This window comes from Sciurus carolinensis, chromosome 8, assembly GCF_902686445.1.
Source record: "Sciurus carolinensis chromosome 8, mSciCar1.2, whole genome shotgun sequence".
Taxonomy (NCBI): Eukaryota; Metazoa; Chordata; class Mammalia; order Rodentia; family Sciuridae; genus Sciurus; species Sciurus carolinensis.
In genome coordinates this window covers 142,609,327-142,635,283 of record NC_062220.1, presented here as the reverse complement: position 1 = coordinate 142,635,283, position 25,957 = coordinate 142,609,327, and the positions used below count along the sequence as shown (strand labels likewise).

Sequence of the window (25,957 nt, the reverse complement as noted above, 5' to 3'; positions counted from 1 at the left end):
CCCAGCTGGGGGCAGGGGCAGCCAGGGCACTGCTTCCAGCCTGACCCCCGAGGCTGCCCCTGGCCCCAGGACTCACAAGCCTCCCACACCCCTCAGGTCAGTGTCCCCGTGTGACAATGGAGACCACCCCTCCCCTCTCCCCGGGTGGACACGAGGACCCAGGGGAGCTGCTCTGTCGCTATGATGCCATGCTCTGGAGTGACCAAGTCCTCTGAGAGGCAGCGGTGGGCGGGCAGGGGCAGTGTGGCGTGGCCCGGGCCCTGCCCTGGCGCCTGCACCCACCTCCCCATCGCGGCTAGCAGCCCCACCCCAGCTGGACGTGTTAGCAGGGGGCCTCGGGGACGGGAAGAGCAGGAGCCCTCACGCAGCCAGGGTGCCTCCTGTGGGGACGAGGGAGCAGAGCGCCCTAGCCAGGCGAGGACACTGGCGGACAGCGTGGGCGAACCAGGAACCGCCCCTACTGGAACAGGACGCCAGCTCGGGGGCCAGGGCTCTGGCCTCCAGGGCCGCGAGGAGCCAAGGCGGCCGACGGCACTGCTGGACCACCACCCTCGGCTCCATGGGCTGCAGGGGGCAGGGTCCAGCCCAGGTCACCCCAGGACGTTCTGTGGACTCCACGCCCAGGCCCCGGGACCACGTTGCTCATGAGCCTGGGCCACCTCGAGGTCAGCCAGCCATGCCAGGAGCCTGGCCCTGCCACCAGCCGGGCCACAGCCCAGCCCCGGACCCCTGGCCCCACGGGAGCGAGGGCGGTGGGCATCGTGGCGACAGCACCGCCTGAGTGCCGGGTGGCGGGGCCGGAGCCAGCCCTCGGGAGCACGTCCTGGCCGGCAGGGACACAACAGCCCCAGGGCCAGCGCCACGTCCCAGAGAGCTCAGGGGAGAGAGGTCCTCACTCTCCACGAGAGCACGTTGGAACTAGAGCCGCGTCTGTGTCCCTGACGGGGTCCGGCAGCGTGTCCCTCCTGCTCGGGCTGCAGCCTGCCTGGCCACTCCTGCCACAGGCCCTCCCGACCCCCAGGGCCCCGGGGGTCATGAAGCTCCCCGACCTCACTGGACACCGGGGAGACACGTGCTTTTGGAGGAATCAACCCAGGGCCTCTCGCAGGCTGCACAGGTGGTCCACCGAGCTGCTCCCCGGCCGGCGTAGAAAAGTTTTATTAGAGGGCGTCAGGACGACAGAGAGACAGCAGCAGGACACCCGGCCTCTGGGACCTCAGGGCCTCCCCCACCGCAGGCTGCTGGACCCGCGGCCAGCATGGCAGGACAACGGGAAGGGGCTGGGTATGTGGAGGGCATTACTGAAGAACAGGAGGGAGCCTTCCCCAGGGGACCTGTCTCCCAGAGACCCCCCAGGCCTTCCCGTCCGTCCTGATGGCAGGGGCCACTCCAAGTACCAGGGAGTGGACAGAGGGACACAGGATATGGCTGGGCTTGGGAGGGGCTGGTCTGGCCTCTGCTCCTGGGGCCAGGAAGTGTGACAATCTGGTGAAGGGAGCTGTCCTCACCAGTGGAATGGGGCCTTCTTGGCGCATCCCTAGAGCTGCAGGGTGACCGGTGACTTCCCATCACTCAAGGAGCAAACCCCAACGCCGTGCAGTGCCGGGGAGCCCAGGAGGCCCCGCCCCACCCCAGGACCTTTGCACTGGTGTCTCCTCTCCCTCTTGCCTTTCCCTCAGAACACTGCACTGCCCGCTCACAGCCACCCTCCCTCCTCCATTCGGTGGGCCTTCCGGATCCCCTGAAGGCCACTGCTGCAGGTGGGGCCCTCCTGCTGAACTCCGGCTTCTCCGGGTCCGAGCTGAGGTTCCACCCGTCCAGGTGCTGCGGCTGGGCTGCTGGAGCGGCCTGTCACCCTCTGTTCCACCCGTCAGACAGCCGCACTTCCCGCCTACGGTCTGCCGCTCACCCGGCCGTCCTCTTCCCCTGTGAACCCCACTGTTAGTCCCGGGGTCAGAAGGCCCCTCCGCAGCCCCAGGGAGGATGCTGGTGAGTCTGCAGAGGGCAGATGAAGCCCTCCTGGGGGGCGAGGGGAGCTGGCGGGAGGCAATGTGGACACAAGCCCCGGATTTCCATCTGGGCAGGAGGGGCAGGAGCCGGGATCCGAGGGCGGTTCTGCCCTGGGCTGCCGCTGGGTGGAGCAGGCCTGGACGCTGGGCTCTGTGCACTGGGCAGGCAGGTCCTGAGTGGCCACTGGGTGCAGAGGCAAGTCCCCGCTGCAGGCGGCTCCAGCTCCCGGCGGGCGGCACTGGATGGGATTGCCGGGTGGGGGACGAGTGGCTGTGAACGTCCAGGCCGGGCACTCGGAGTTTCCCGGGGCCTCCAGGATCCCATGGGTGAAAAGGGCACAGGGACCCCCGGGGGTCGAGGAGGGGCACAGGAAGGTGGCATGGACGCCAGCAGGGCGCGGAAGGGCAGCGGGAGAGGAAGGGAGGCGCCGTCCCGCCGCGGGCAGCTCAGGGCGCGCGGGCCCGGGTGGCGGCGCCCAGCGCGCACAGCAGCAGCAGCGGCGCCGAGGGCGCGCGGGGCGGCGCGGGCGCGGCCGCCGAGCAGGAGCACACGGCGAAGCCGTCCTGCGAGCGGCCTTGCGGCCCGGGCTGTGCGCGGGCCGCCTCCACCTCGCCGGCCTTGGGTGGCTCCCCGCAAACCAGCCAGTCCCGCGCGGTGGACTGCGGGTACCCGGGCGCCGCCTCCAGCTCGCCGTCCTGCACCTTCCAGTACTCCTGGCCGCGGAAGAAGTAGGCGGCACCTGCGGGGAGGAGCCGGCGGAGGCAGGGGTGGGACGTGGGCCAGCGCCGGGGTTCCTGTCCCTGACGGGTTCTACCCGGGGGCTGCCCTGTGCGGGCTTTCTAGGCGCAGGGCACAGCTCAGAGGGCCGGGCACTGCCCGGCCTGGAGGGGCTGCCTGGGGGTGCATCAGTGCCAGCGGCAGATGCCAGCTGGGGCGCAGGAGGAAGAGGCTCTGAGCTGGACACTTGGCCAGGCCTGTGGTGCCTAGGAAGGGCCCCACAGATGCAAAGGCCCTGGGGTCCAGTGTTTGGGTGTGAGAAGCAGGAGGAGCTGGTGTGGACAGGACTGAGGACCGGGGAGGGGGCCAGGCGTGTGGCCCTGTGGCAGCCTAGGGCTGTGGCGCTCACGCACCAGGCTCAGCTGACAGGTTAGCGGGGCTCAGGGACCCCACAGCTCTCCCCGCCTTGCTGGTGAGGACGCAGGCCAGAGCCTGGCCCGAGCATGCTCACCATCAGACCAGCGCATGGCGTCATCCAGCGTGCTGGGGATACCCCTCCACAGGGGCCCCTGGGCAGGGTAGCCAGGGTCCATGCGCCGGGTGTGGTCATCATAGCGCCAGTATAGCTGGTCCTTAAAGAAATAAGTCCTGTCATTGTGGGACCAGGAGAAGGCGGCATCCACGCCGCCGGGTGGGAGGCTGAAGTCCGAGATGGGCCGTGGGTATCCTTCCTCTACGTTATTGTCCTTAAACACCCAGTATCTGTCTCCTGGGGGCGAGAGAAAGCGTGTGGGCAGGGGCTCAGCGGCCCTCTCCCACGCCTGCCGCCCTCACCCAGTTGGGGAGACGGCGGCTGCAGCGGTCACCCGCACCCCAGTGCCCAGGAGTCCTCATGGATATTTATTGAGCACCTACTATTTTCAGGCCTGGGTGGGTCAGGTAACCAGCAGCCTGTGGACACAGGTTCTGCTCTGGCGGCCACGTAGGACCAGAAACAGAACTTAGGGTGAGCTGGCCACTGCCTGGAGATGCGCCCACCCCAGTTCTGTGCCGGGGGCGGGAACATCTTCACGGCAAATGGGCAGGTGCTCATTCTGAGCCACCCTGCGTGTGGTTTGCCACAGAAGCACTAAAGCCCTTTGCCAGCGGGGGTGGAGTCCACCCAGGACCACGGTGGAGGCTGCCTCGGCAGTGGGAGAACGCGAGGTGGGATGCTGGTCAGCTGGTGGGCAGGGCAGGGCAGCTGGGCTCCTCAGGAAGCTAACAGTGGAGCGCAGGCAGCACGCAGCACTCCCCACGCACCCTCCCGGCAAAATGCCAAGAACCGAAAGCAGGATCCCCGAGAAGCCCTAGTCGCAGAGGCCCCGTCCACAGCGGCCAAAGCGCCAAGCAAGCCCGGCTCCACCGCGGTGCACGAAGAACACATGCGCAGACTGTAGTCCCGGCACTGGACAGACACATAGTCAACCTGGAGGAGGAAGGACCCGCCCCCTCCCGGCAGCCAGGGAGGCTGAGACAGGAGGATGGTAAGACAAGGCCGGCCCGGGCAACTTGGAGAAGCTCTGTCTCCAGACAGAAAGGGCTGGGATGCTCCTGGGTAGAGCAGCTGGGTGCAATCCCCAGTACCAAAAAGAAAGGGGAGAAAGGAGGAAATCCTGGCATCCGCCTGGCAGAATGAACCTGGGCACAGGTGCCAGCCTCACGGAAGGATGAACCCTGTTTCCTGCAGTCGTGTGGGGCCTCTGGAGCCGCCAGACTCCTAAGACACAGAACGGGGTGCCAGGGGCCAGGCTGGTGTCCAGTGGGGCAGCTTCAGTTCAGGCGGGTGGAGACGCTGTAGAGCGTGCTGAGTGCTCAGTCCACCAGACCAACCGCCAACAGTGGTTGAATTGCAACGTATGTTTCTTGCCACAAATAAAAATGAAAAAAGGGGGGACTGGGGTGTAGCTCAGGGCAGAGCACCTGCCTAGCATGTGCGAAGCCCTGGTGTCGTTCCACTAACACACACGCACGTGCACACAGCACACTCACACACGCACACCCATGTGCACATGCACACATGTACACACACACGCATACACGTACACACATGTACACACACCCACGTGCACACAAGCACACACCCATGTGCACACACATGCAGGCGCACACAGGCACACACACGTACACATATACACACATACACGCACACATGCGCACACAAATGTACACACAAGCACACAGTACACACATGCACACAAGCACACACACGCATACACACCCATGTGCACATGCAGGCGCACACACGTACACACATGTATGCACATGCACACTCACACACATGCATGTGCACACCCATGTGCACATGTGCACACACACACAGGCCCCCACACACCCACGTGCACATACACACGCTCGTGCGCACATGCACACACATGCATGTGCACACCCACGTGCACACACCCGCACGCTCACGTGCACACACACGCAGGTGCACACACGACAGGCTGGAAACAGCGGAGACGCCCTATGCAGTAAGGACACAGGGACAAGACCCGGCCACGTGGCTCTGCTCAGTCAGGCACCAGGTTGCAGGCGCCCCTGACACCAGGCAGCACTGGGACCCGCGGCTCTGTCAGGGGCCCAGGCGTGTGGCTGGCAGACCTGGGCAGGACACTCAGATGGGCTCAAGTCTCTCCCAGAAGGTGTGACAAAGAAACCCGCAGGCAACCTGGCCCAGGTGCCCCTGTGGAGCATCCCCAGATGGAACGGGTCAGACCCAAGCCCTGGGGACACTCCTGCCAGCGGGAGCCCAGGACCCGATCCTGGGAGGCACCAACACCCTGAGGCCTGGGCCTCGTGAGGGAGACACTGAGGGCCAGGGAGGCAGCATGAGTCTGGGGACATGCTGCAAGGCAGCTGAGCCTGTGCCCTGGACGGCGGCCTCTGGTCACTGTGGTGGCCACTGGGGACTCTAGGGCTCTGGAGCAATGTGTCACGCGGTTGGCTGTCTCCCTGTCCAGGAGAAAGGCAGAAAGCACGCCCAGAGGGGCAGGCCCCACCCGGGCTCACAGCACCCTGGCTGTTTCTGGTGTCAGGAATGCGCCCAGGGTGCTCAGCCATGAGCCACTTCCAGCCCTCTCTCATACCTTCTTTAGAGACAGGGTCTTGCTAGGTTGCTCAGGGTCTGCTAAGTTGCTCAGGGTCTGCTAAGTTGCTCAGGGTCTGCTAAGTTGTTCAGGGTCTTGCTAAGTTGCTCAGGGTCTTGCTAAGTTGCTCAGGGTCTTGCTAAGTTGCTCAGGGTCTCCTAAGTTGCTCAGGGTCTTGCTAAGTTGCTCAGGGTCTGCTAAGTTGCTCAGGGTCTGCTAAGTTGCTCAGGGTCTTGCTAAGTTGCTCAGGGTCTGCTAAGTTGCTCAGGGTCTTGCTAAGTTGCTCAGGGTCTGCTAAGTTGCTCAGGGTCTTGCTAAGTTGCTCAGGGTCTGCTAAGTTGCTCAGGGTCTGCTAAGTTGCTCAGGGTCTGCTAAGTTGCTCAGGGTCTGCTAAGTTGTTCAGGGTCTTGCTAAGTTGCTCAGGGTCTTGCTAAGTTGCTCAGGGTCTTGCTAAGTTGTTCAGGGTCTTGCTAAGTTGCTCAGGGTCTGCTAAGTTGCTCAGGGTCTTGCTAAGTTGCTCAGGGTCTGCTAAGTTGCTCAGGGTCTTGCTAAGTTGCTCAGGGTCTGCTAAGTTGCTCAGGGTCTTGCTAAGTTGCTCAGGGTCTCCTAAGTTGCTCAGGGTCTGCTAAGTTGCTCAGGGTCTTGCTAAGTTGCTCAGGGTCTGCTAAGTTGCTCAGGGTCTTGCTAAGTTGCTCAGGGTCTGCTAAGTTGCTCAGGGTCTTGCTAAGTTGCTCAGGGTCTGCTAAGTTGCTCAGGGTCTGCTAAGTTGTTCAGGGTCTTGCTAAGTTGCTCAGGGTCTTGCTAAGTTGCTCAGGGTCTTGCTAAGTTGTTCAGGGTCTGCTAAGTTGCTCAGGGTCTTGCTAAGTTGCTCAGGGTCTGCTAAGTTGCTCAGGGTCTTGCTAAGTTGCTCAGGGTCTGCTAAGTTGCTCAGGGTCTTGCTAAATTGCTCAGGGTCTGCTAAGTTGCTCAGGGTCTTGCTAAGTTGCTCAGGGTCTTGCTAAGTTGTTCAGGGTCTTGCTAAGTTGCTCAGGGTCTTGCTAAGTTGCTCAGGGTCTGCTAAGTTGCTCAGGGTCTTGCTAAGTTGCTCAGGGTCTGCTAAATTGCTCAGGGTCTGCTAAGTTGCTCAGGGTCTTGCTAAGTTGCTCAGAGTCTGCTAAGTTGTTCAGGGTCTTGCTAAGTTGCTCAGGGTCTGCTAAGTTGCTCAGGGTCTGCTAAGTTGTTCAGGGTCTGCTAAGTTGCTCAGGGTCTGCTAAGTTGCCGAGGCTGGCCTTGAACTTGTGATCTTCCTGCCTCAGTCTCCCAAGCTGCTAGGACCGCAGGCCTGCGCCACCATGCCCAGTCCATGTGGTCATTTCTGCAGTTTTTCTACAAGCCAGATTTGTTCCCCCAACATGAAATTTGGAAGGAGGAGGAGATTCTTTATGTACTAATGGGGGTGGTCTTGGAGGTGCAGTTGGTGCAGAGCAACAGGCACGGGCCGTGTGCAAAGGAAAGCGAAGCAGCAGCAAACCTGGCGGCCGGCTTAGCAGCACACTCTCCTCAGGAGACGGTGGAGAGACAGACATGAAGACCCTGCTGGACATGGGTCCTCTGCTGCGGTGCAGGGTCCCCGCGGGCAGCCTCCGGGCCACCACCCGGGGCAGGACCTGCCTCTCCCGCGGCAGCACTCACCCGAGCGGTCCCCAGGGCAGGCCAGTGCAGGTGCCCAGGTCAGTTCTGCAAGGGACGGGGCGAGCAGACGCGGAGGAAGCGGCTACGGAACGGCAGCCACAGCCGGGCATCGGCACCTCCCGGAGGAACAGGCGGCCTGGCCGGTGCAAGCGGCTGCAGTGCTGCTCCACACCCGCCAGGCTCGCGTCCCGGAACCTCAGAGCGTGGCCTGCCCTGGCCAGCGAGCCTGCAGGCGGGGTCACGCTGCTTTGGGCATCCCCGTCAGAGGCCGGAGGCACGCAGACCGCAGGCGCGCCCAGGCGGCCAGTGCCGTCTCAGGTGGAGAGCCCTGGACACTGCGGTCAGACGCGGGGCCCACAGCGGGGTGAACTGAGTCCCTGCTTGTCCACCCCAGTCGGGAGCCCAGGAGACCCAGCCCTGCCCAGCTCGCCTGCTGCTGCTCCTGACACAGACACGGTGCTGGAGAAGTGCCCAGGACAAACCCAGGGACGAAGCCGCGAGGCTTCCCCAGGGTGGGCACCAGGTAGGGGTGGTCTAGGCACCAGCAGCCAGCTTGCCCAGCTGTCAGGGTGGGTGTCCACCCGGCATTCTGTCCTGCCAGCTGCTACCTCTTGTTCTTTGTGCTCCGCAGGATGGCTTCTGCCTCAGGGCCTTAGCACTGGCTGTTCCCTTGACCTGAACTCTGTTCCTGGAACTCTGGTTTTATTTATCATCATTATTATTAATTATTATTATTTTGGTTCTGGGGATTGAACCCGGGGGTATTTCTACCATTGAGTTACATCTCCAGTCCCTTTTATTTTGAGGCTCTAGGTTGCTGAGGCGGACCTTGAACTTGGGGTCTTCCAGAGTGGCTGGGGTGGCTGGCATGTGCCACTGCGCCCAGCTCAGATGGCATCTCCTGCAGGAGCTCTCTGCCAACGGGATTCCTGCCACGCTGGTCCCCCCTTAAGCTGCCCTTACTACTCGTGGAGCTTTCTGGAAGGAAGGCGGGGTTGCCATGCTTGCTCACTGTGTACCTGCAGGACCTCCCACAGGACGGGCATACAGTAGGTGCTCAATATGCATCCATCTAGCACACAGTCAATGAGCTGCTCTGTGCTCTAGGCCAGTCTCCCGGCAGGCGCACACTCTGTGCTGGGGGTGCCGCTGCAGCCTCCGTCGGTGAGGTTGGCGCGCGTGGGGGAGGCCACCCACCTTTGAAGAAGACGATCTTGTGGTCACTGGTCCGCTCGTACACGGCGTCCACGCTGTCCAGGTGCAGCGGCAGGCCCCTCCAGAAGCGGTGCATCTGCGCCGGCTGCAGGGACACCAGGTGCCGGTCCCGGTTCAGCCTCCAGAAGTACTTGCCTGGGGCACGAGAGGGGGTGCTGCAGGTGGCGGGTCTGGGGGCCCAGCGGCCGTCTCCCCACCCACCACCCTGGGCCCTGGGGCACCTTTGAAGAAGAAGGCTTCGCCCCGGATCTGGGCCACGGCGTCGAAGTGGGCGCTGCACCTGTGGGGCACGTCCTTCCTGAGCCTGCAGGGAAGAGAGGCAGGTGGGCAGGAGGCAGGAGAGCCCGCAGCTCGGAGCGGGGCAGGCAGCGTGGGGAGGGAGCCCACAGGACGGGCAGGGCCTCGCCAGCTGCCTTCCACGGGGGTTCGGATCCAGAATGTGTAAACAACTTTAAAAACTTACCCTTAAAAAGACAGGCACCCTGTTATTAAAAGGGCCCAGGAACCAGACGCACTTCTCGGAAGAAACAATGGCCACAAACACACAACACTGCAGTGTGAGGCAGACCCACTCACACCACCCGAGTCCACCTCTCCCAGGCGCACCGCCGGGCCAGGAACACTCCCGGAGCCAGCTCTTCCGCCAGGACGTCCCGCCTCAGCCCGAGCCCCGGGAACGGGGCCGGCCTCCGACAGACTGAGACCTCTGAAACCATGAGCCCCAAGTAACTTTTCCTCCTCCAAAAAAATATAATACGAATAATAAAAAACGCTGGAGAGGATGTAGAAAAAACGGAGCACTTCTCACGGTCGGTGGGACTGTACACAGTACGACCACCATGGAAATCAGTATAGAGGCTGCTCAGAAGACCAGGCACGGGCTGGCACAGTGGCCTACCTGCAATCCCAGCAGCTCTGGAGGCTGAGGCAGGAGGATCTCAAGTTCAAGGCCAGCCTCAGCAACTTAGCAAGGCCCTAAGCAACTTGGGGGGACCCTGTCTCTAAATGAAATGTAACAAGGGCTGGGGGCGTGGCTCCGTGGTTAAGTGCCCTGGGTACCAGACAAACAAACAAAAACCTGGGGTATTGTGGTGTTCGTACACAATGGAGTTTGATTCAACCTTAAAGAGAAATGGAATTATGTCATTTGCAGGAAAATGGACGGAACCTGAGAACGTTACGTTAAGTGAAAGATGCCAAACTCAGAAGGTCAGGGGTCATGTGTTTTCACTCACACGTGGAAGCTCTGAGGAAAGAGGAAACGAACGGTGGGGATCTGGTGAAATCAGAGGGAGATTGGCAGAGGAAGGAGGACGGGAGGGAGAGGGAGGCACTGGGGAGCGATACAGGTCAAGTGATGACGTGACCGTGTGCACACACGGATGTGTAACCATGAATCTACTGTTGCTGAGAATTAGAAGGCACTAACGAAGATATTTAAAGGAACCGGGCACGGTGGGGAGGCTGGGGTGGGAGGATCACAAGTTCGAGGCCAGCCTCCACACCTTAGTGGGACCTAGCTGGGGCTACCTCTGTGGCGAAGTGCCCTGGTTCATTCCCTGGTACCAGAATATCATAGATACACATAAAAGGAAGAACGGAGTAGGCGCTCTTGAAGGAGCTGCCGTCACCGCAGGCTCTGGTCAGTCGATCAGGAGAGAATTGGGCATTAGACTGGTGCCCGCCTGCTCCCCGTGCCCCATGCTGGCAGGATCTGAGCTCTGAGCTGCAGAGCCCTGCGGGCGGTCCTCACTGCCCTACCCAGAGGCCAGCGGCTGCCTTGCGGGGCCCACCCTGATGGCACGGTACCCAGTTCCAGCTCCAGCCCGAGGTGGGGACCCGGGAAGCTGGGGAGCGGCGTGCATGTCCCCCAGGGCAGACGGCAGCTCTCAGAGAGGCCGGCTGGGCTGCCAGAGCTGGGGCAGAGCCGCGGGACGGGCACACCAGCACCTGGAAGGGAGCCAGGCTGGTGTGGCAGGCAGCCCTGCGCCCCGCAACGCGGGCCGAGGCGAGCATGGCACGGGCCAGCCTGGCCTGTGACCCCGTTGCAAAATAGCAGATGGAGAGGGCTGGGGTGCGGCTCAGGGGCAGCGCTGTGGCCTCGTCCCAGGGCCAGAGAGAAGGGAGGAAGGACGGGAAGGGCAGACGCGGGAAGAGGAGGCCTGGCTGGGCGGGGGCCCCGTGGGCTCTGCTCAGGACCCTGGCGTGCGGAGGACCGTGGCTTACGGGCTGCTGGACCGGTTGTCGGGGGGCTCTGGCAGGAGCGGGGGCTGCTCGGGCTCTGGGGTGTCCAGCGGCGCCGTGGGGGACACGGACTCGCGCACACCTGTGGACACAAGGAGGGCAGCATCAAGCCAGGGGCCAGGCCGACGGGTGCCCGGCACTCGGTCCACAGCACCCGCAGCACCCAGGCCATTGAAGAGCCCGCCCAGGGCCTGCCTGCCGGACCCCAGCCTGTTGCCTGGAAGAACTGAAAGTGGGCCGGGCAGTGGCCAGCGCACGGGACGGCCACTCCAGGGGGGCAGGTTCCAGCCGGCTGGGCACCTTAGTGAGACCAAAGGGCCTGGCTGCGGCTGGGAGGTGGAGCCTCGCCTGCCTGAGGCCTGGGTTCCGCCCCAGCACTGGGGACACAGGGACAGGAAGCAGCCGTCCCCCGAGCAGCCGGACTCTGGCTCACGGCTCCACCCCGGCCCTGGTGTTGCTCATCACCACACGGTGTGTGGACAGGGGAGCGCAGGCGTGAAGAGGAACACGCTCTGACACGCGGGTGTGGAGGGTCCTGAGGACGCTGTGCACGCGGAAGAGGTGCAGAGGGCCTGGGCCGCAGGACCGGCCGAGCTGGCGCCGAGTGGGCCGCCCCTCAGGGACGGCAGAGGCCCTGCTGCCCGGGGCCGGGGAGGTGGGGGAGGCCGACGGGCTCTGGTCCCTGGAGTGCTCGAGAGCTGGGCAGAGGTCACATCGCCACAGCCTTGGGCCAAACACGGGAGAGGACCCTGGTTTTTTCCCTTTTTTTGGCTCCAGGGATTGAACCCAGGTGCTTAACCACTGGGCCACACCCCCAGCCCTGTTGTGTTTTATTTAGAGACGGGTCTCACTGAGCCGCTTAGGGCCTGGCTAAGTTGCTGAGGCTGACTTTCAACTCACAATCCTCCTGCCTCAGCCTCCCAGGCCCTGGATCACACACCATGCCCGGTGAGACGTGGAGGCTGTGAGGTGGTGGATTTGGTGGCCAGCGTGGAGCCGCCCGGTAGGGACTCGCGGGTCGTGGTCAAGTCCTGGGTCTATTCCCAGAACCTCAAGGAAAAGCAGAGCCCCGGGTGTCAGTGGAGAGCGGCAAGGGCTCGCGCGAAGCCTGGCTCTGGGCGTGGGCGTGCCCTGGCACTGCGGGTACCAGCAGGGAGGCATCTCCTCACCTCCTGCATCAAGCATCATCCTCCCTGGGCACCATCTTCCATGGGGGAGGGACGGTGTTCTTCTGCCTTATTTCTGATGTTTTCCCAGGAAGGAGTGGCCCTGGGGCAGAGCTCAGCTTGATGCACATTCCTGTGGGCTATCCTGGGCAAGCTGCCTGTCTCTGGCTCCTGTGGGCTATCCTGGGCAAGCTGCCTATCTCTGGCCTCGGTGGGCCATCCTGGGCAAGCTGCCTGTCTCTGACTCCTCTGTGGGCCATCCTGGGCAAGCTGCCTGTCTCTGGCCTCTGTGGGCTATCCTGGGCAAGCTGCCTGTCTCTGGCTCCTGTGGGCCATCCTGGGCAAGCTGCCTGCCTCTGGCTCCTGTGGGCCATCCTGGGCAAGATGCCTGCCTCTGGCTCCTGTGGGGATCCTGGGCAAGCTCCCTGTCTCTGGCTCCTGTGGGCTATCCTGGGCAAGCTGCCTGCCTCTGACTCCTGTGGGCCATCCTGGGCAAGCTGCTTGCCTCTGACTCCTGTGGGCTATCCTGGGCAAGCTGCTTGTCTCTGGCTCCTGTGGGCTATCCTAGGCAAACTGCCTGTCTTTGGCCTCTGTGGACCATCCTGGGCAAGCTGCCTGTCTCTGGCTCCTGTGGGCTATCCTGGGCAAGCTCCCTGTCTCTGACTCCTGTGGGCTATCCTGGGTAAGCTGCCTGTCTCTGGCCTTTGTGGGCTATCCTGGGCAAGCTGCCTGTCTCTGGCCTCTGTGGGCCATCCTGGGCAAGCTGCCTGTCTCTGGCCTCTGTGGGCCACCTGGGCAAGCTGCCTGTCTCTGGCCTCTGTGGGCTATCCTGGGCAAGCTGCTTGTCTCTGGCTCCTGTGGGCCATCCTGGGGAAGCTGCCTGCCTCTGGCTCCTGTGGGCCATCCTGGGCAAGATGCCTGCCTCTGGCTCCTGTGGGCTATCCTGGGCAAGCTGCCTGTCTCTGGCTCCTGTGGGCTATCCTGGGCAAGCTGCCTGCCTCTGACTCCTGTGGGCCATCCTGGGCAAGCTGCTTGCCTCTGACTCCTGTGGGCTATCCTGGGCAAGCTGCCTGCCTCTGGCCTCTGTGGGCTATCCTGGGCAAGCTGCTTGTCTCTGGCTCCTGTGGGCTATCCTAGGCAAACTGCCTGTCTTTGGCCTCTGTGGGCCATCCTGGGCAAGCTGCCTGTCTCTGGCTCCTGTGGGCTATCCTGGGCAAGCTCCCTGTCTCTGACTCCTGTGGGCTATCCTGGGTAAGCTGCCTGTCTCTGGCCTTTGTGGGCTATCCTGGGCAAGCTGCCTGTCTCTGGCCTCTGTGGGCCATCCTGGGCAAGCTGCCTGCCTCTGGCCTCTGTGGGCCATCCTGGGCAAGCTGCCTGCCTCTGGCCTCTGTGGGCTATCCTGGGCAAGCTGCCTGCCTCTGACTCCTCTGTGGGCTATCCTGGGCAAGCTGCTTGCCTCTGACTCCTCTGTGGGCTATCCTGGGCAAGCTGCCTGTCTCTGACTCCTCTGTGGGCTATCCTGGGCAAGCTGCCTGTCTCTGGCTCCTGTGGGCTATCCTGGGCAAGCTGCCTGTCTCTGGCCTCTGTGGGCTATCCTGGGCAAGCTGCTTGTCTCTGGCTCCTGTGGGCCATCCTGGGGAAGCTGCCTGCCTCTGGCTCCTGTGGGCCATCCTGGGCAAGATGCCTGCCTCTGGCTCCTGTGGGGATCCTGGGCAAGCTGCCTGTCTCTGGCTCCTGTGGGCCATCCTGGGCAAGCTGCCTGTCTCTGGCTCCTGTGGGCTATCCTGGGCAAGCTGCCTGCCTCTGACTCCTGTGGGCCATCCTGGGCAAGCTGCTTGCCTCTGACTCCTGTGGGCTATCCTGGGCAAGCTGCCTGCCTCTGGCCTCTGTGGGCCATCCTGGGCAAGCTGCCTGCCTCTGGCCTCTGTGGGCTATCCTGGGCAAGCTGCCTGCCTCTGACTCCTCTGTGGGCTATCCTGGGCAAGCTGCTTGCCTCTGACTCCTCTGTGGGCTATCCTGGGCAAGCTGCCTGTCTCTGACTCCTCTGTGGGCTATCCTGGGCAAGCTGCCTGTCTCTGGCTCCTGTGGGCTATCCTGGGCAAGCTGCCTGTCTCTGGCTCCTGTGGGCTATCCTGGGCAAGCTGCCTGCCTCTGGCCTCTGTGGGCTATCCTGGGCAAGCTGCCTGTCTCTGGCTCCTGTGGGCCATCCTGGGCAAGCTGCCTGTCTCTGGCCTCTGTGGGCTATCCTGGGCAAGCTGCCTGCCTCTGGCTCCTGTGGGCCATCCTGGGCAAGCTGCCTGTCTCTGGCTCCTGTGGGCTATCCTGGGCAAGCTCCCTGTCTCTGACTCCTGTGGGCTATCCTGGGTAAGCTGCCTGTCTCTGGCCTTTGTGGGCTATCCTGGGCAAGCTGCCTGTCTCTGGCCTCTGTGGGCCATCCTGGGCAAGCCGTCTGTCTCTGGCCTCTGTTGGCTATCCTGGGTAAGCTGCCTGCCTCTGGCCTCTGTGGGCCATCCTGGGCAAGCTGCCTGCCTCTGGCCTCTGTGGGCTATCCTGGGCAAGCTGCTTGCCTCTGACTCCTCTGTGGGCTATCCTGGGCAAGCTGCTTGCCTCTGACTCCTCTGTGGGCTATCCTGGGCAAGCTGCCTGTCTCTGACTCCTCTGTGGGCTATCCTGGGCAAGCTGCCTGTCTCTGGCTCCTGTGGGCTATCCTGGGCAAGCCGCCTATCTCTGGCTCCTGTGGGCCATCCTGGGCAAGCCGCCTGTCTCTGGCTCCTGTGGGCTATCCTGGGCAAGCCGCCTGTCTCTGGCTCCTGTGGGCTATCCTGGGCAAGCTGCCTGCCTCTGACTCCTGTGGGCTATCCTGGGCAAGCCGCCTGTCTCTGGCTCCTGTGGGATATCCTGGGCAAGCTGCCTGTCTCTGGCCTTGTGGGCTATCCTGGGCAAGCTGCTTGTCTCTGGCCTTTGTGGGCTATCCTGGGCAAGCTGCCTGCCTTTGGCCTTGTGGGCCATCCTGGGCAAGCTGCCTGTCTCTGGCCTCTGTTGGCCATCCTGGGTAAGCTGCCTGCCTCTGGCCTCTGTGGGCCATCCTGGGCAAGCTGCCTGTCTCTGGCCTCTGTGGGCTATCCTGGGCAAGCTGCTTGCCTCTGACTCCTCTGTGGGCTATCCTGGGCAAGCTGCTTGCCTCTGACTCCTCTGTGGGCTATCCTGGGCAAGCTGCTTGCCTCTGACTCCTCTGTGGGCTATCCTGGGCAAGCTGCTTGCCTCTGACTCCTCTGTGGGCTATCCTGGGCAAGCTGCCTGTCTCTGACTCCTCTGTGGGCTATCCTGGGCAAGCTGCCTGTCTCTGGCTCCTGTGGGCCATCCTGGGCAAGCCGCCTGTCTCTGGCTCCTGTGGGCCATCCTGGGCAAGCCGCCTGCCCTGTGTGACTGTTTCCTCTCCGTGCGGGCACAGCACCCGCTCTCAGGACACGAGGACCTGGCGTGGGCAGCCTATCTGCCCAGGCCTGCTCCTGCCCACAGAGCTGCTGCCAGGGTTTTACGAGCTCTGGGGACAGACGTCGTTTCCTGGGCTCCAGGGATCCCGGGTCAGCTCTAGCAGGTGCAGCCCAGCGGGTCGCTGTCCCCTCCCTAGGGGCAGCAGAGCTCAGGGCCGTCCAGGGGGGTGTCCAGCCTGGGGGACACTCACCGTACAGCTGCCAGACGCGCACCCTGTCCTGATAGGGGAGGTGGTAGCGCAGAGGGTCTCCCACGGGGCCCTGGTAGTAGGGCCGCATGATGGAGCTGGAGGCGGAGACGTGGCTCAGGCCGATGGCGTGGCCGAACTCGTGGACAGCCACCGCAAACAGGTCCATCCCGTGGGCATCTGCGGGACGGTGCGTGTGAGCATCTGCCCTTTCCTCTGGGCCGGGGCCTCGCCCGGCGCTCCTGGGCCCGGGCCCGTCAGGTTCTGCAGGCCGCGGGGACTGCCCGCCCTCTGAGGCTCTGCGGGGTCTTGGGGCTCCCCCTGGGCCTCTGACCTCCCAGCGGGCCACAACCTCCCCTGGCCGCATGGTGCCCATTTGGGCTTCGAGGACCAGCAGGGTCCCCAGGCCCCGAGCACAGGCCCGGCCCCGAGCGATGGGCTGGGCCCTCCTCCCTGGGCGAGGCCCAGCTGAGGCCGGCCAGGCTGCTCACAGACACCGGGGGTCGGAGTGGGCAGACTGCGGGCCACACACCGTCCTGCAGGTCTCACTGGGCAGGCGAGGCCCGACCGCCTCCTGAGCTGGAGCCGCAGCGTCTGCAGGCCCCGGGGGCTGCCGGGCCGAGGGGTCCCAGGGACTCGGCACCCACCCGAGGAGCGGAAGGTCCAAGCCTCCTCCTCGTCGAAGTGGGTGTCCCCGGCGGAGGGGTGGTCCCCGGGGAAGAAGGCGTGGGCCACGGTGCCGCCCGGGCCGTCGAAGGGGTAGGCGTCCTGGTGGTCGGCCCTGGCGAAGTCGATCTGGATGTCCGCGGCGCTGCCGGCCACCTCGTGGAAGTTGAGCGGGGAGATGTCGCTCCAGACCTTCAGGGCGTAGTGCATGAGGGCCCGCACCGTGTCGGGGCCCAGGGCCGCCGCCCGCGGGAAGGTCCGGACCCTGCAGGCGGGCGGCAGGTGCAGGCCTGGGCCACGGGCGGCGCCCCGGGCATCCTCCCACCTCCGGTTGCCCAAGGTGGACACGGGAGGTGGGATCCAGGGGGCTGAGGGGCAAGTGTCTGCAGCCAGTGCTGCTGACCGCTCACAGGGCCCGCATCGGCCAGGCCGCCGAGCCGGAAGGGGAGTCCGCTAACCAACCTCCTCCAAACCCCGAGTGCACGGCCTGGTTTGGAAAGGGGGTCTCTGCAGATGTGACCAAGGGACAGACACATGAGCTAATCCCGGACGGGAGGACCCCAGATCCAGGGAGCCTCTCTGTAAGAGGCAGGAGGCCAGGGGACCCCAAGAGGAGGAGGCCACATGCAGAGGGAAGCAGAGATGGCTGAGGGGACGGCTGGGACAGGCCCTCGGGAAGGACCGGCCCCGCCCTGCCCTGGGGCTTCTGGCCTCCAGACAGGATCACTCCCAGGGTCTCAGTCCTCCTGCGGCTCGGCAGACAGGTGGGAGCCTCTCCTGGCCCTGGCCACCCACCTCCATGACAGGTTCCTTTTGTTCCACTTGGTGGGAGCCGGAGTCTGGCGTCTCCTTCGAGCCCAGGTCAGCGGGGGCAGGTCAGGGAGGGAGCAGCGTGGGGTCTTCATCAGGGCCAGCGTGGCTGCGTCTGCAGGCGGGTGCAGGTCAGCAGCCGGCCCAGCTCATCTGCCCCCAGCCTGAGGTTCCCAGGGCCGCTAAGAGTTGCGGCCTCGACTCTGAGCACTGGCCTCGCGCTCTGGCCTGTTTCCCTCGGTCCCCAGTGCAGGCCTGTGGGGATGAGGCCACACGGGGGCAGGGCCCAGGCAGCATGGACTCACGGCCCTGGGCCAACAGGAGGGGCAGCCCTACAGGGACCACAGCATCTCCAGCTGTCCACAGCACTGACCCAGGATGCCAGTGGCCTCCAGGCCACCAAACTGCTGCATGGCGGTTATGGCCTTGGACAGTTCCTCCTGTGTCTGCAGCCGCCCTGTCGTGGGGTCCGCTGGGGGCAGGTAGCCAAACTTGCTGAGCCACTCCTAGGGGCAGAGAGCAGAGTGAGCAGTGGCCAGGGTGTAGTCCACACAGAGCCTGCCTGGACCAGCACTGAGGAAGGAGCAGGCCTCTGGGCAGCACCAGCTAGGCCCAATGCCCTCCGTAAGCTGCTCTATGGGCAGCTAGTAAACTCCATGTCCCTTAGCTGGGGTGGGCTTGTGCAGTGACCAACCCGTGAAACTGCTCACAGCAGCCCTGCAGCACCTCACTCCTGAGGTAGCAAAACATCCAGGGGACAAAAGTGAAATTAGAAGGTTCTTAAACACGGCCAGCACCAGATGCAGGCCCTAGGCTACTTGTTAGGGGTAGTCTAGGGCCCAGTCAAGAAGGGCAAGAGATGACCTCACAGAGGAGCTGCATCGAGTGCTGAGCACCCAGGCTGCCCACTGGACCCTCTGCTGTGCAGTCTGGGGAAGGTTGGTCAAGACCTCTGGGCTGCTTTCTCAGCAGTGAAACCAGTACAGTGCTTACTTTGCAGGGTGGGTGAGGATGGGGCCCGCAGGGAGGTAGGAGATGCTCACTCCAGCACCACCCAGGTGCTGGATGCAGAGTCTGGGTCGTTCGAGACGCAAGTGTGGTGAGCAGGAGGGTCACACTTCCCCTGAACCAAGCGGGAAGCGGGAAGGCAGATGGAGCTGCCATCGAGGGGGCCTGGGAGGACCTCATGGGCACCTCTGTGCACAGCCGGGCTTCTCCAGCCACCAGGTGGCGCTGTACCAGCAAGCAGAGGACGGGGACCATCCCGGGAACACAGCTCCGCAGGACCCACAGGTGGGTTTCGGGGACCCCCGCGAGCCCACGCCAGTCCTGGACCTGCTTCAAGAAGGGCGTGAGCCCGGTGACGTGCCAGGGTCCAACCAGGAGCCCCAGTTCTCTCTTCAAGTGGGGACACACCCAGGGCCCCCCACGTGCCAGACAACCTCCAGCACCAAGTCACACCTTAGGGTTTTTGTTTATTTTGAGGCAGAGACTCGATAAGTTGCTCAGGTTGGCCCCATGCCTGTAATCCCAGCAGCTCAGGAGGCTGAGACAGGAGGATCGCAAGTTCAAAGCCAGCCTCAGCAATCTGGTGTAGACCCTAAGCAACTCAGTGAGACCCTAAGCAACTCGTGTCTCTAACTAAAACATTATAAGGGCTGGGGACGTGGCTCAGTGGTTAAGCACCCCAGGTTCAACCCTTGGTACAAAAAGCAGCAACAAACCCTGCCTCCCTCCAGGCTCCAGAGTTGCTGGGATCACAGGCTGCAGCCTGCACCTAGCTGGGGCTGTTTCTTTGTGATGGGTTCTGCTCATGGCACCGGCCCCCACCTGCCCTGTGCTGGTGATGGCAGACGCTACAGGAAGCCAGCGGGACTGAGCTCCCAGCACCTCACCAGGGACAGGTGCTCACCAGGAGGGCGGTCCCCATGATTTGCATAAGATTTGCATATAGAGAACCAGCTGGGCTCCCCCTCCAGGTGACACGGGGTTCTTGCTGTCCCTTTATCCCTTCCCAAGCCCTCCCAACCCATATCCCCCCTCAGTCTTGAGAGGAGGTCCCCAGAGTGTGTGCAGAACTGGGGGATCCTGGTGACCCCTCCGAGGCCACAGGACAGGGTGCTGCCAGTGGACCTTCCGGGGGGACCTCGGGAATACCTGGCCATCACTCAGGGTGGGCGCTGGCACCAACCTGCGGCCCCCTCCTGAGCTCCACCCCACCCGCGTGCCTTCTCGGGATGCTCCAGGTCTCCCGGGGGTGGTCACTGCTCCGCGCCCTACGATGCCCAATGGCAGCCGGGGACACGTGTGTTCTGGCCCCACGTTTCTTCCAAGGCCACGCCGGGGACGGCACCCTGGTCTCTGGGCGCGCTGTCCACTGAGCCGCACCCTGGCCCTTCCCATTTTCGGGTGCCCAGGCTGGCCTTGATCTGCCTGCCTCCTGCCTCAGCCTCCCGAGTCGCTGGGGTCAGAGGTGTGCACCATCGCGCCCGACCTCAGCCTCGAAGCGCTCCTCAGACACCAGGCTGTGCTGCAGGGCCACAGGCTCCTGGCTGCCCCGGCTGGTCACCTCCTGGAAGCCCCTGCAGTTTCCCTAGACCATACCTGATGCCCAGTGAGGATGCCCCAGCCGAGGTCCCCCACCGAGCCAGAGGGGCAGAAGTCCCCTGGGGGACGGCCCCCGCGCCCGGCCTTGCGTGGGACCCCATCGGGGGGCTGGTGTCTCTGGGGTAGGCCTTGGGGGCAGGGGTGCCGAGACGCCCGGCAAGCTCCTCCCGATCTCCAGGGGCGGACGGTCCCCTAACGCCCAGGGCTTCCTATTCTGGCTGGGGAGTTAATCCACTTGAAATGTGGAAGGAGGCTAAGGGGCCGTGAGGTGGCAGGGGAGGAGACGCGGGCTGGGACAAGCCACCGGAGGCTGGGGTCCCCGCAGGGGCGGAGGCTGAGAAGAGGCCAGCTCAGCCCAGCGCACGCCCGGGCAACGCAGCGCAGCGTGTCCCCCAGCGCCTCGGGATGCGCCAGCCCCTTCGCGCTCCAGTGCTGCCCCAGCTGAGGCCCGCGGTGGTCGGCTGACCGCTCTCCCCTGCCGTGCCCACCGGCCCTGCCCGGGACCCACAGAGCCCCCAACCCACAGAGCTGGGCCCGACGCTGCCGCCACCAGCTCACTGCGTCCTCCCTCCCCTGTCGCCACGGAGACGCCGCTGTCTCCAGGGCAACGGAGCCTGCGCGCGGGGTGAACCTTCCAGAAGGCCACGGGGAGGGGCCGCCCGCCTCCCCACCTGGCCAGGATTCCCGGCCCCAGGCTGTGGGGGCCATTGCTACAGGCCCACAGAGGCCCAAGCCGTGACCGTGCAGGGACCCCACTGCCGGCCAGGGACCCCGCTGCCGGCCAGGGACCCGCTGCCGGCCAGGGACCCCGCTGCCGGCCAGGGACCCGCTGCCGGCCAGGCGTTCACGCCCCTCGACACCACGTCTCTCCTCAGGGCTGACGGAGGCGTAAGGCGCGTGGCACAGACGCCCCCTGCACACTGACGGACTCTGCCCAGGCGGCCGGCCCCAGCCCTGGGCCACGCTCGCCCACCACTTCCGGCCCTGGCTGACCAAGTCCACCTCACGGAGGAGGAACTGAGGCTCAGAGGCCACGGCAGGACCACGGCTGAGTCTACTCCTGCAGGCCCTGCCACGGTGCCCAGCGCCCGCTCTCGTGCCCCGCCCCCCGTGCTCCGTCAAGCCCCTGCGAAGGCGTGGGCAGCATGAACTCCGCTCCCAGGAGGAACGAAGGCCCAGAGAGGGTGGGTGACCTGCCAGGGCCCCACAGCACAGCCACAGGCCCCTTCAGCCTCAGCTCCTCTGGGGTTGACTTGGGAGCTGGCCTGCAGCTGGGGGTGACCCCGTCCCAGTGTCTCCCCAGGGGGTGCCTCCAATCTCCCTCCGAGTGTCTGTCCATCTGTCCTGAGGGTGGGTGCTGGGGAGAGCAGGCAGACCTGTCCTGCCTGCAGTCAGGGACCATGAATGGCCAACAGCACACAGATGGTCTCAGGTGGCTTCGCATCAGGAGCGGTAATGACCGTAGGTGCTCCTGATGGGTTAACCACCATCCTGCACTGTCCACTGGGAACTGGCTGATGCTCGCTGCAGTCCTTGGATGTACTGGGAAGACAGGGGTGTCCCCTTCTGTTCCGTACTTGGCACACTGGGTGCTGGCAGATAGCTGTGAACCAATCTTATGAAGTGGGCACTGTTGCTGAATCCTCGTTTTACAGACGAGGAACTTGAGGCACAGAGTGGTCAGGGCACTGGCCCATGGTCACACAGCCAGTGGAGGCACAGCTGGGACTGGAAGCTGGACTCACCAGACAGGGTCTATATGGCAGCTGTTGTGCTGAGGGAAGGAGGGATGTGATGGGACAACTAAGCAGGAGCTCCAGGGACAGTCCTGGGTGACACTTGAGCCCTGAAGAGTGTTCGGGCAGTGGGACCAGCAGGTGAAAGGCCTGAGTGGGACCAGCTGGGACATCCAGGGAGCAGAAGAGCTGGGGACGGGAGCCCTGGAGAGGCTGAGAGCAGGAAGGGAGGTGGGGAGCCAGCCGGATTCCAAATGCGAGGTGACGCCAGGTTCTGTGCCCTGCCCCACTCCCCCCAAGCCTGCTGTGACTGGACAGCGCCCAGAGGTCCACAGTGAAGAGACACAACACCCCTGCATGCCCAGCGCCAGCCCTGCACCCAGTCAGGCTCCATACCACCAAGTGCAGATCACGGGCAACAAGCCCAAGCCCCCAGGAGCTCAGAGCATCCTCAGGACCGTCGAGGGCCCTGCCGGAGCACATCCTCCACGCCCCGACCCTCAAGAGGACCAAGGCGGCAGCCCGGGATCCTGGTGGCCACCGAGAGGGGACCAAGGAGCAAGCGACATGGTGGCACCCTCCCTCTCTGCGGCACCATCTTGCTTTGGTGCCAAAGATCGAACCCAGGCCCTCATGCATGCCAGGTGAGCCCTCTGCCCTGGTGCCTCGCGGCACCATTGAGTCTATCTAGGCTCTGTTTGTGGGGCCATGGCGACAGCTTAAGTTCTCGGAGCTCAGGCGGGTGCAGGGACATCCCTGAACCTAAGGACAGAACTGAGGGCACATCGGAGTCGTGGGCTTTCTTGGGTCTGGTGCTGAGGACCAGGGGCCGCTGGTTGTGTCTTGGCTAGCTAGCGCCCCGGGAAGGGGCCGCAGGCTCTCGGGTGCTCTGCTGTCCTGGCTCCTGCTTGCTGCCTCCAGCCCAGCTGAGCCCGTTGCTCTGCTTATCCGGGGCCACCCTCACCATCCCAGCTCCACCTTCTGGTCATCCTGGAGGCAAAGACCAGAATCTCCCCCGCAGCGTGGTGCCAGGTGACAAACCCAGGCCATTCTCAGGAGCACTCTGCCAAAACCTGCCGCCATGACCCGCCACCGGAGCCTGCCCCGAGCAGCTCCAGGGCTCCTGGAAGCACACTGTGGCTGCTGCTGGTGGCACAGAACTAGAAACAGCTGGCATGTCCCTGCCAGGCCTGGTTAAGGGAGGTGGCATCTGTGCATCGAAATCCAAAGGGGTGACCCAGTCATTCTCCGGGACCTTCTCCAAGACGGACTGAAAATGAGAAGAGCAGGGCACTGGAGTGAGCAGAACCACGCAGGACTCAGGGCCACACACCCACCTCCCGCTGTGTCCAGCCATCTCCAGAGGGGTCCTGGGAGAAGGACCGCACCCCCAGCACCTTTGCAGGGCTGGCACATTTTGCTGTGGGCTCAGGAGATGGGATGGCAAACCGAGGCCCGTGGGCACTGTGTGGAGACAGACCCGGGAGCCCCAGCATGCTCCTCTGCACCCTCAGCAGCCGAGGCCTCAATCCAGCTTTGTGCAGACACCCTGGGCTGGGCTGGGCAGCCCCTCCCGACTGCTGGGCTCAGCGCTGTCTGGCAGAGGCCGGGTCACACACACAAAGGGGCCCTTCTCCTCACTGGCGCTCAAACCCAAACCCCCAGTGGGTGCCCCCAGGGAGATCTGGAGGGCCCAGCCCTTGCAGCCTCGTGCCCCTGGGGCCGGAAGCTCCCTAGCGGCATCCCTGCTGAGGGCCACCAGAGGGCGCCCCCTCACCACGATGGGAGCAGAAAGCCTCAGTCTTCGCACACCAGAGAGCCAGCCTGCCCTGGGTGGGGGCTGCCGACTGGGGGTTGCCTGTGGCATCTGCGCACTTCGTCATTGTTCTTTACCAATGGGTTGGGTGCCAGGGCCCCACTGCCTCTGGCCAGGGCGCGCAGGTGCCTGCTAGGAGCGTGAGCCTGGCTCAATCTCTCTGGCCAAGGGACAGCATGAAACTTCCCAACTGCACCAGGTCTGATCAACCAACTTGGCTGGACCAGGGCTCCATCCCTCACGGCGCTGACCCCAGCTCCACTGGCCTTCCTGGCAGCTCCTTTTGTGGCACCCTGGGAGCTGGCAGGCGCGGCCTGGGCCTTACCATCATCCACGGGGAGCTGGGGCCCTGTTGGCAGGGAGTGTGCGCTGCAGTTGGGGGGGGGGGGTGTCAGGAGATCCCAAGCTAAAAGGGGCCTGGATTCAGAAGCCACGTGGGTGGGCGGGAGCCTGCCCTAGGGGTCTTCAGGCATCGGAAAGTGGGCAACAGGGAAGGTGGCCAGTGCCCTCCCAGATGGTTGTGGGGTGGTCAAGTGAGCTTCTCATATAGGCCCTGGGGCAAGTCCTGCCAATGGGGGTTGTGTGCTCACCCGAGGGCCCCTTCCCAGACGGTTCCTGCCTGCCTGAGATCCGCCAGGCCACCTGCCTGAGCCAGAAGGCTTGGGAGCTGGGGATGCCAGTGCTGCTGGAGATCCGCCTGCCAGGACCCCTTCAGGAGACTGCCTGCGAGGGCCGGGGCTTTCGCTCGGGGAAGGCCGCCTGGCCCGGGTCCCTGCATCTCCTCAGACCCAGAGTAGCCCAGGTGGGGCCTCACAAGAAGCCGGCTCCCAGCACCGGCTGTGTCTTCGCCTAGCTTAGCCGGCCGCGGTGGCAAGAGCCTTAAAGTCTGATCTAAACCCTCGGGGTCTGCAGGAGGCTCCAATCCGGCCGGCAGGCAGCAGAGGGGTGTGGGAAGATGCCAGGGCCAACTCCCAGCAGGGCTGCCCATCTAAGCCTGGGGTAGCGTCTTGGAGGAGCTGGAGGGCAGGGAAGGAGGCTGGGGAAGGCGACGGGGCTGCAGCGGGCCTGGAATGGTAGGGGTCCCCACCGGGCTCAGGCAAGGCAAGGTTCGCCGCCTTCACGGAGGAAGGGAAGAGAGACGGGGCCAACATTCACGCTCAGTGGGGGTTGGGGACCGGTCCCTGGCTTCTCGGAACCCTCAGCGGAGCAAACTCCAGGACCACAGGCTTTCTGGGCGCCCGCATGCACGGTCGCGGCCCTCCCTCGGCTGAGATGCGCGCCCCTGCCCTTCGCTGCTCCCGCCGGGAAGCGCGCGGGGCGCACAGCTCACAGCAGCTGGCGGTCCCCACCCTCCGGGCACCCTCACTGGGGCTGCTCCAAGCCGGGGACCTGGGCTGGGGCTGGGCGACTCCCCCAGCTTTCCAGGCTCCTTGCAGCTGCGGTGCGCTCCGAATGCAAGAGTGGGGAAGGGACCCGGTGCCCTCACAGACCTGGAAGCACCGGCCCCACTCAGCCTGCGTCCCCGGCCTCAGTTTGCCTGTTGGGACGTGGGTCCCAGGCGCCCCGGGTTCCCTCACCACGCCGAGACGCACAGGCGGGCTTCTCCCTCGCTCCGCGCAGCCGTCCGCAGGGACCCTAGCTCCCGCGCGGGCGCTCCTCTCGCCCTGGGCCGTGCACTCACCACCCCCAGGCTGAGGTCCTCCGCGCGGGGTGCGGGCGCGGGCGCGGCGCAGCCCCCGCGGGCCGCCAGCGCAAGCAGCAGCAGCAGCGGCAGCAGCCGGAGTCCCGGGAGCGGTGGGCCGGGCCCCCGGGCAGCGCGGCGCCCCATCCCGCTCTCCGGGCTGCGTCGGCGGGGCGGCGAGGGTCCCCGCGCCGGTCCGCAGCCCGCGTCCCTGAGATCCGCTCGGCTCGGCTCCGCGCCCCGCGCCCTGCGCTCAGCTCGACAGGACTGCCTCGCACCGCCCGCCTCGAGGGGCGGGGCATGCTAATGTACGCTAATGACCGCTCGCCCCACCCGCCGCCTTAAAGGGCCCGCGCCCTTCCCGGTCGCGTCCGCTAGGCGCTCAGCTCTGGGGGATCCGCCGTGCGCCCGCCCGCCTCCAAGGGGCGGGGCCATGCTAATGAAGGCGTAGGACCCGCTCGCCCCGCCCGCCGCCTTAAAGGTCCCGTGACCCACCGCGGGTTGCGCGGGCACTGGATCTGCGGTGCGCAAAGCAGGCGCTCGCCGAGGGTCCCAGGACTTCTCGAGGCCGCGGCTTGCTCGTGGGCCGGCGGTGCCCCGGGGTCCCGGCCACCTCTGGGGAGCAGACCTCCCTGTCCGCCTCAGCGCCTGGGGCCCTGTCGCGTTCGCTGGAGACCCGGCGGCCGCCGCAGCAGAATGGGCGCGTGGGGGAGCCCGCGCGCCGCGGAGCGGGAGGGGAGCGGGAGGGAGCGCGGGGCGAAGGACGGGGGAGAGCGTGGGCAGGGGTCCCGAGAGCGTGGGGAACCCG

At 64.7% G+C, this 25,957-nt stretch overlaps 1 protein-coding gene across 1 annotated transcript; it reads right to left on the bottom strand.

Annotated features, from left to right (window-relative positions):
- Positions 1-1,145: 1,145 nt before the first annotated feature.
- Positions 1,146-25,407, bottom strand: Mmp17 (matrix metallopeptidase 17). Its single transcript, XM_047559898.1, has 10 exons — positions 25,150-25,407; positions 17,683-17,815; positions 17,295-17,424; positions 16,481-16,764; positions 15,837-16,013; positions 10,968-11,067; positions 8,963-9,045; positions 8,724-8,876; positions 3,239-3,496; positions 1,146-2,749 (listed from the first exon to the last, which is right to left on the bottom strand). The coding sequence occupies exons 1-10, from the start codon at positions 25,294-25,296 to the stop codon at positions 2,457-2,459; spliced, it is 1,758 nt and encodes a 585-aa protein (XP_047415854.1). The 5' UTR covers positions 25,297-25,407; the 3' UTR covers positions 1,146-2,456.
- Between the last annotated feature and the right edge of the window lie 550 nt (positions 25,408-25,957).

Bases quoted from the DNA above. Each gene is read 5' to 3' on its own strand.
- Mmp17 (XM_047559898.1), bottom strand. From the start codon at position 25,296: ATGGGGCGCCGCGCTGCCCGGGGGCCCGGCCCACCGCTCCCGGGACTC. The intron at 11,068-15,836 runs GTGAGTGTCCCC...TTGTGTCCACAG, and splicing joins GCGCGTCTGGCAGCTGTACG to GTGTGCGCGAGTCCGTGTCC. The intron at 9,046-10,967 runs GTAAGCCACGGT...TCTTCCCTGCAG, and splicing joins GACAACCGGTCCAGCAGCCC to GCTCAGGAAGGACGTGCCCC.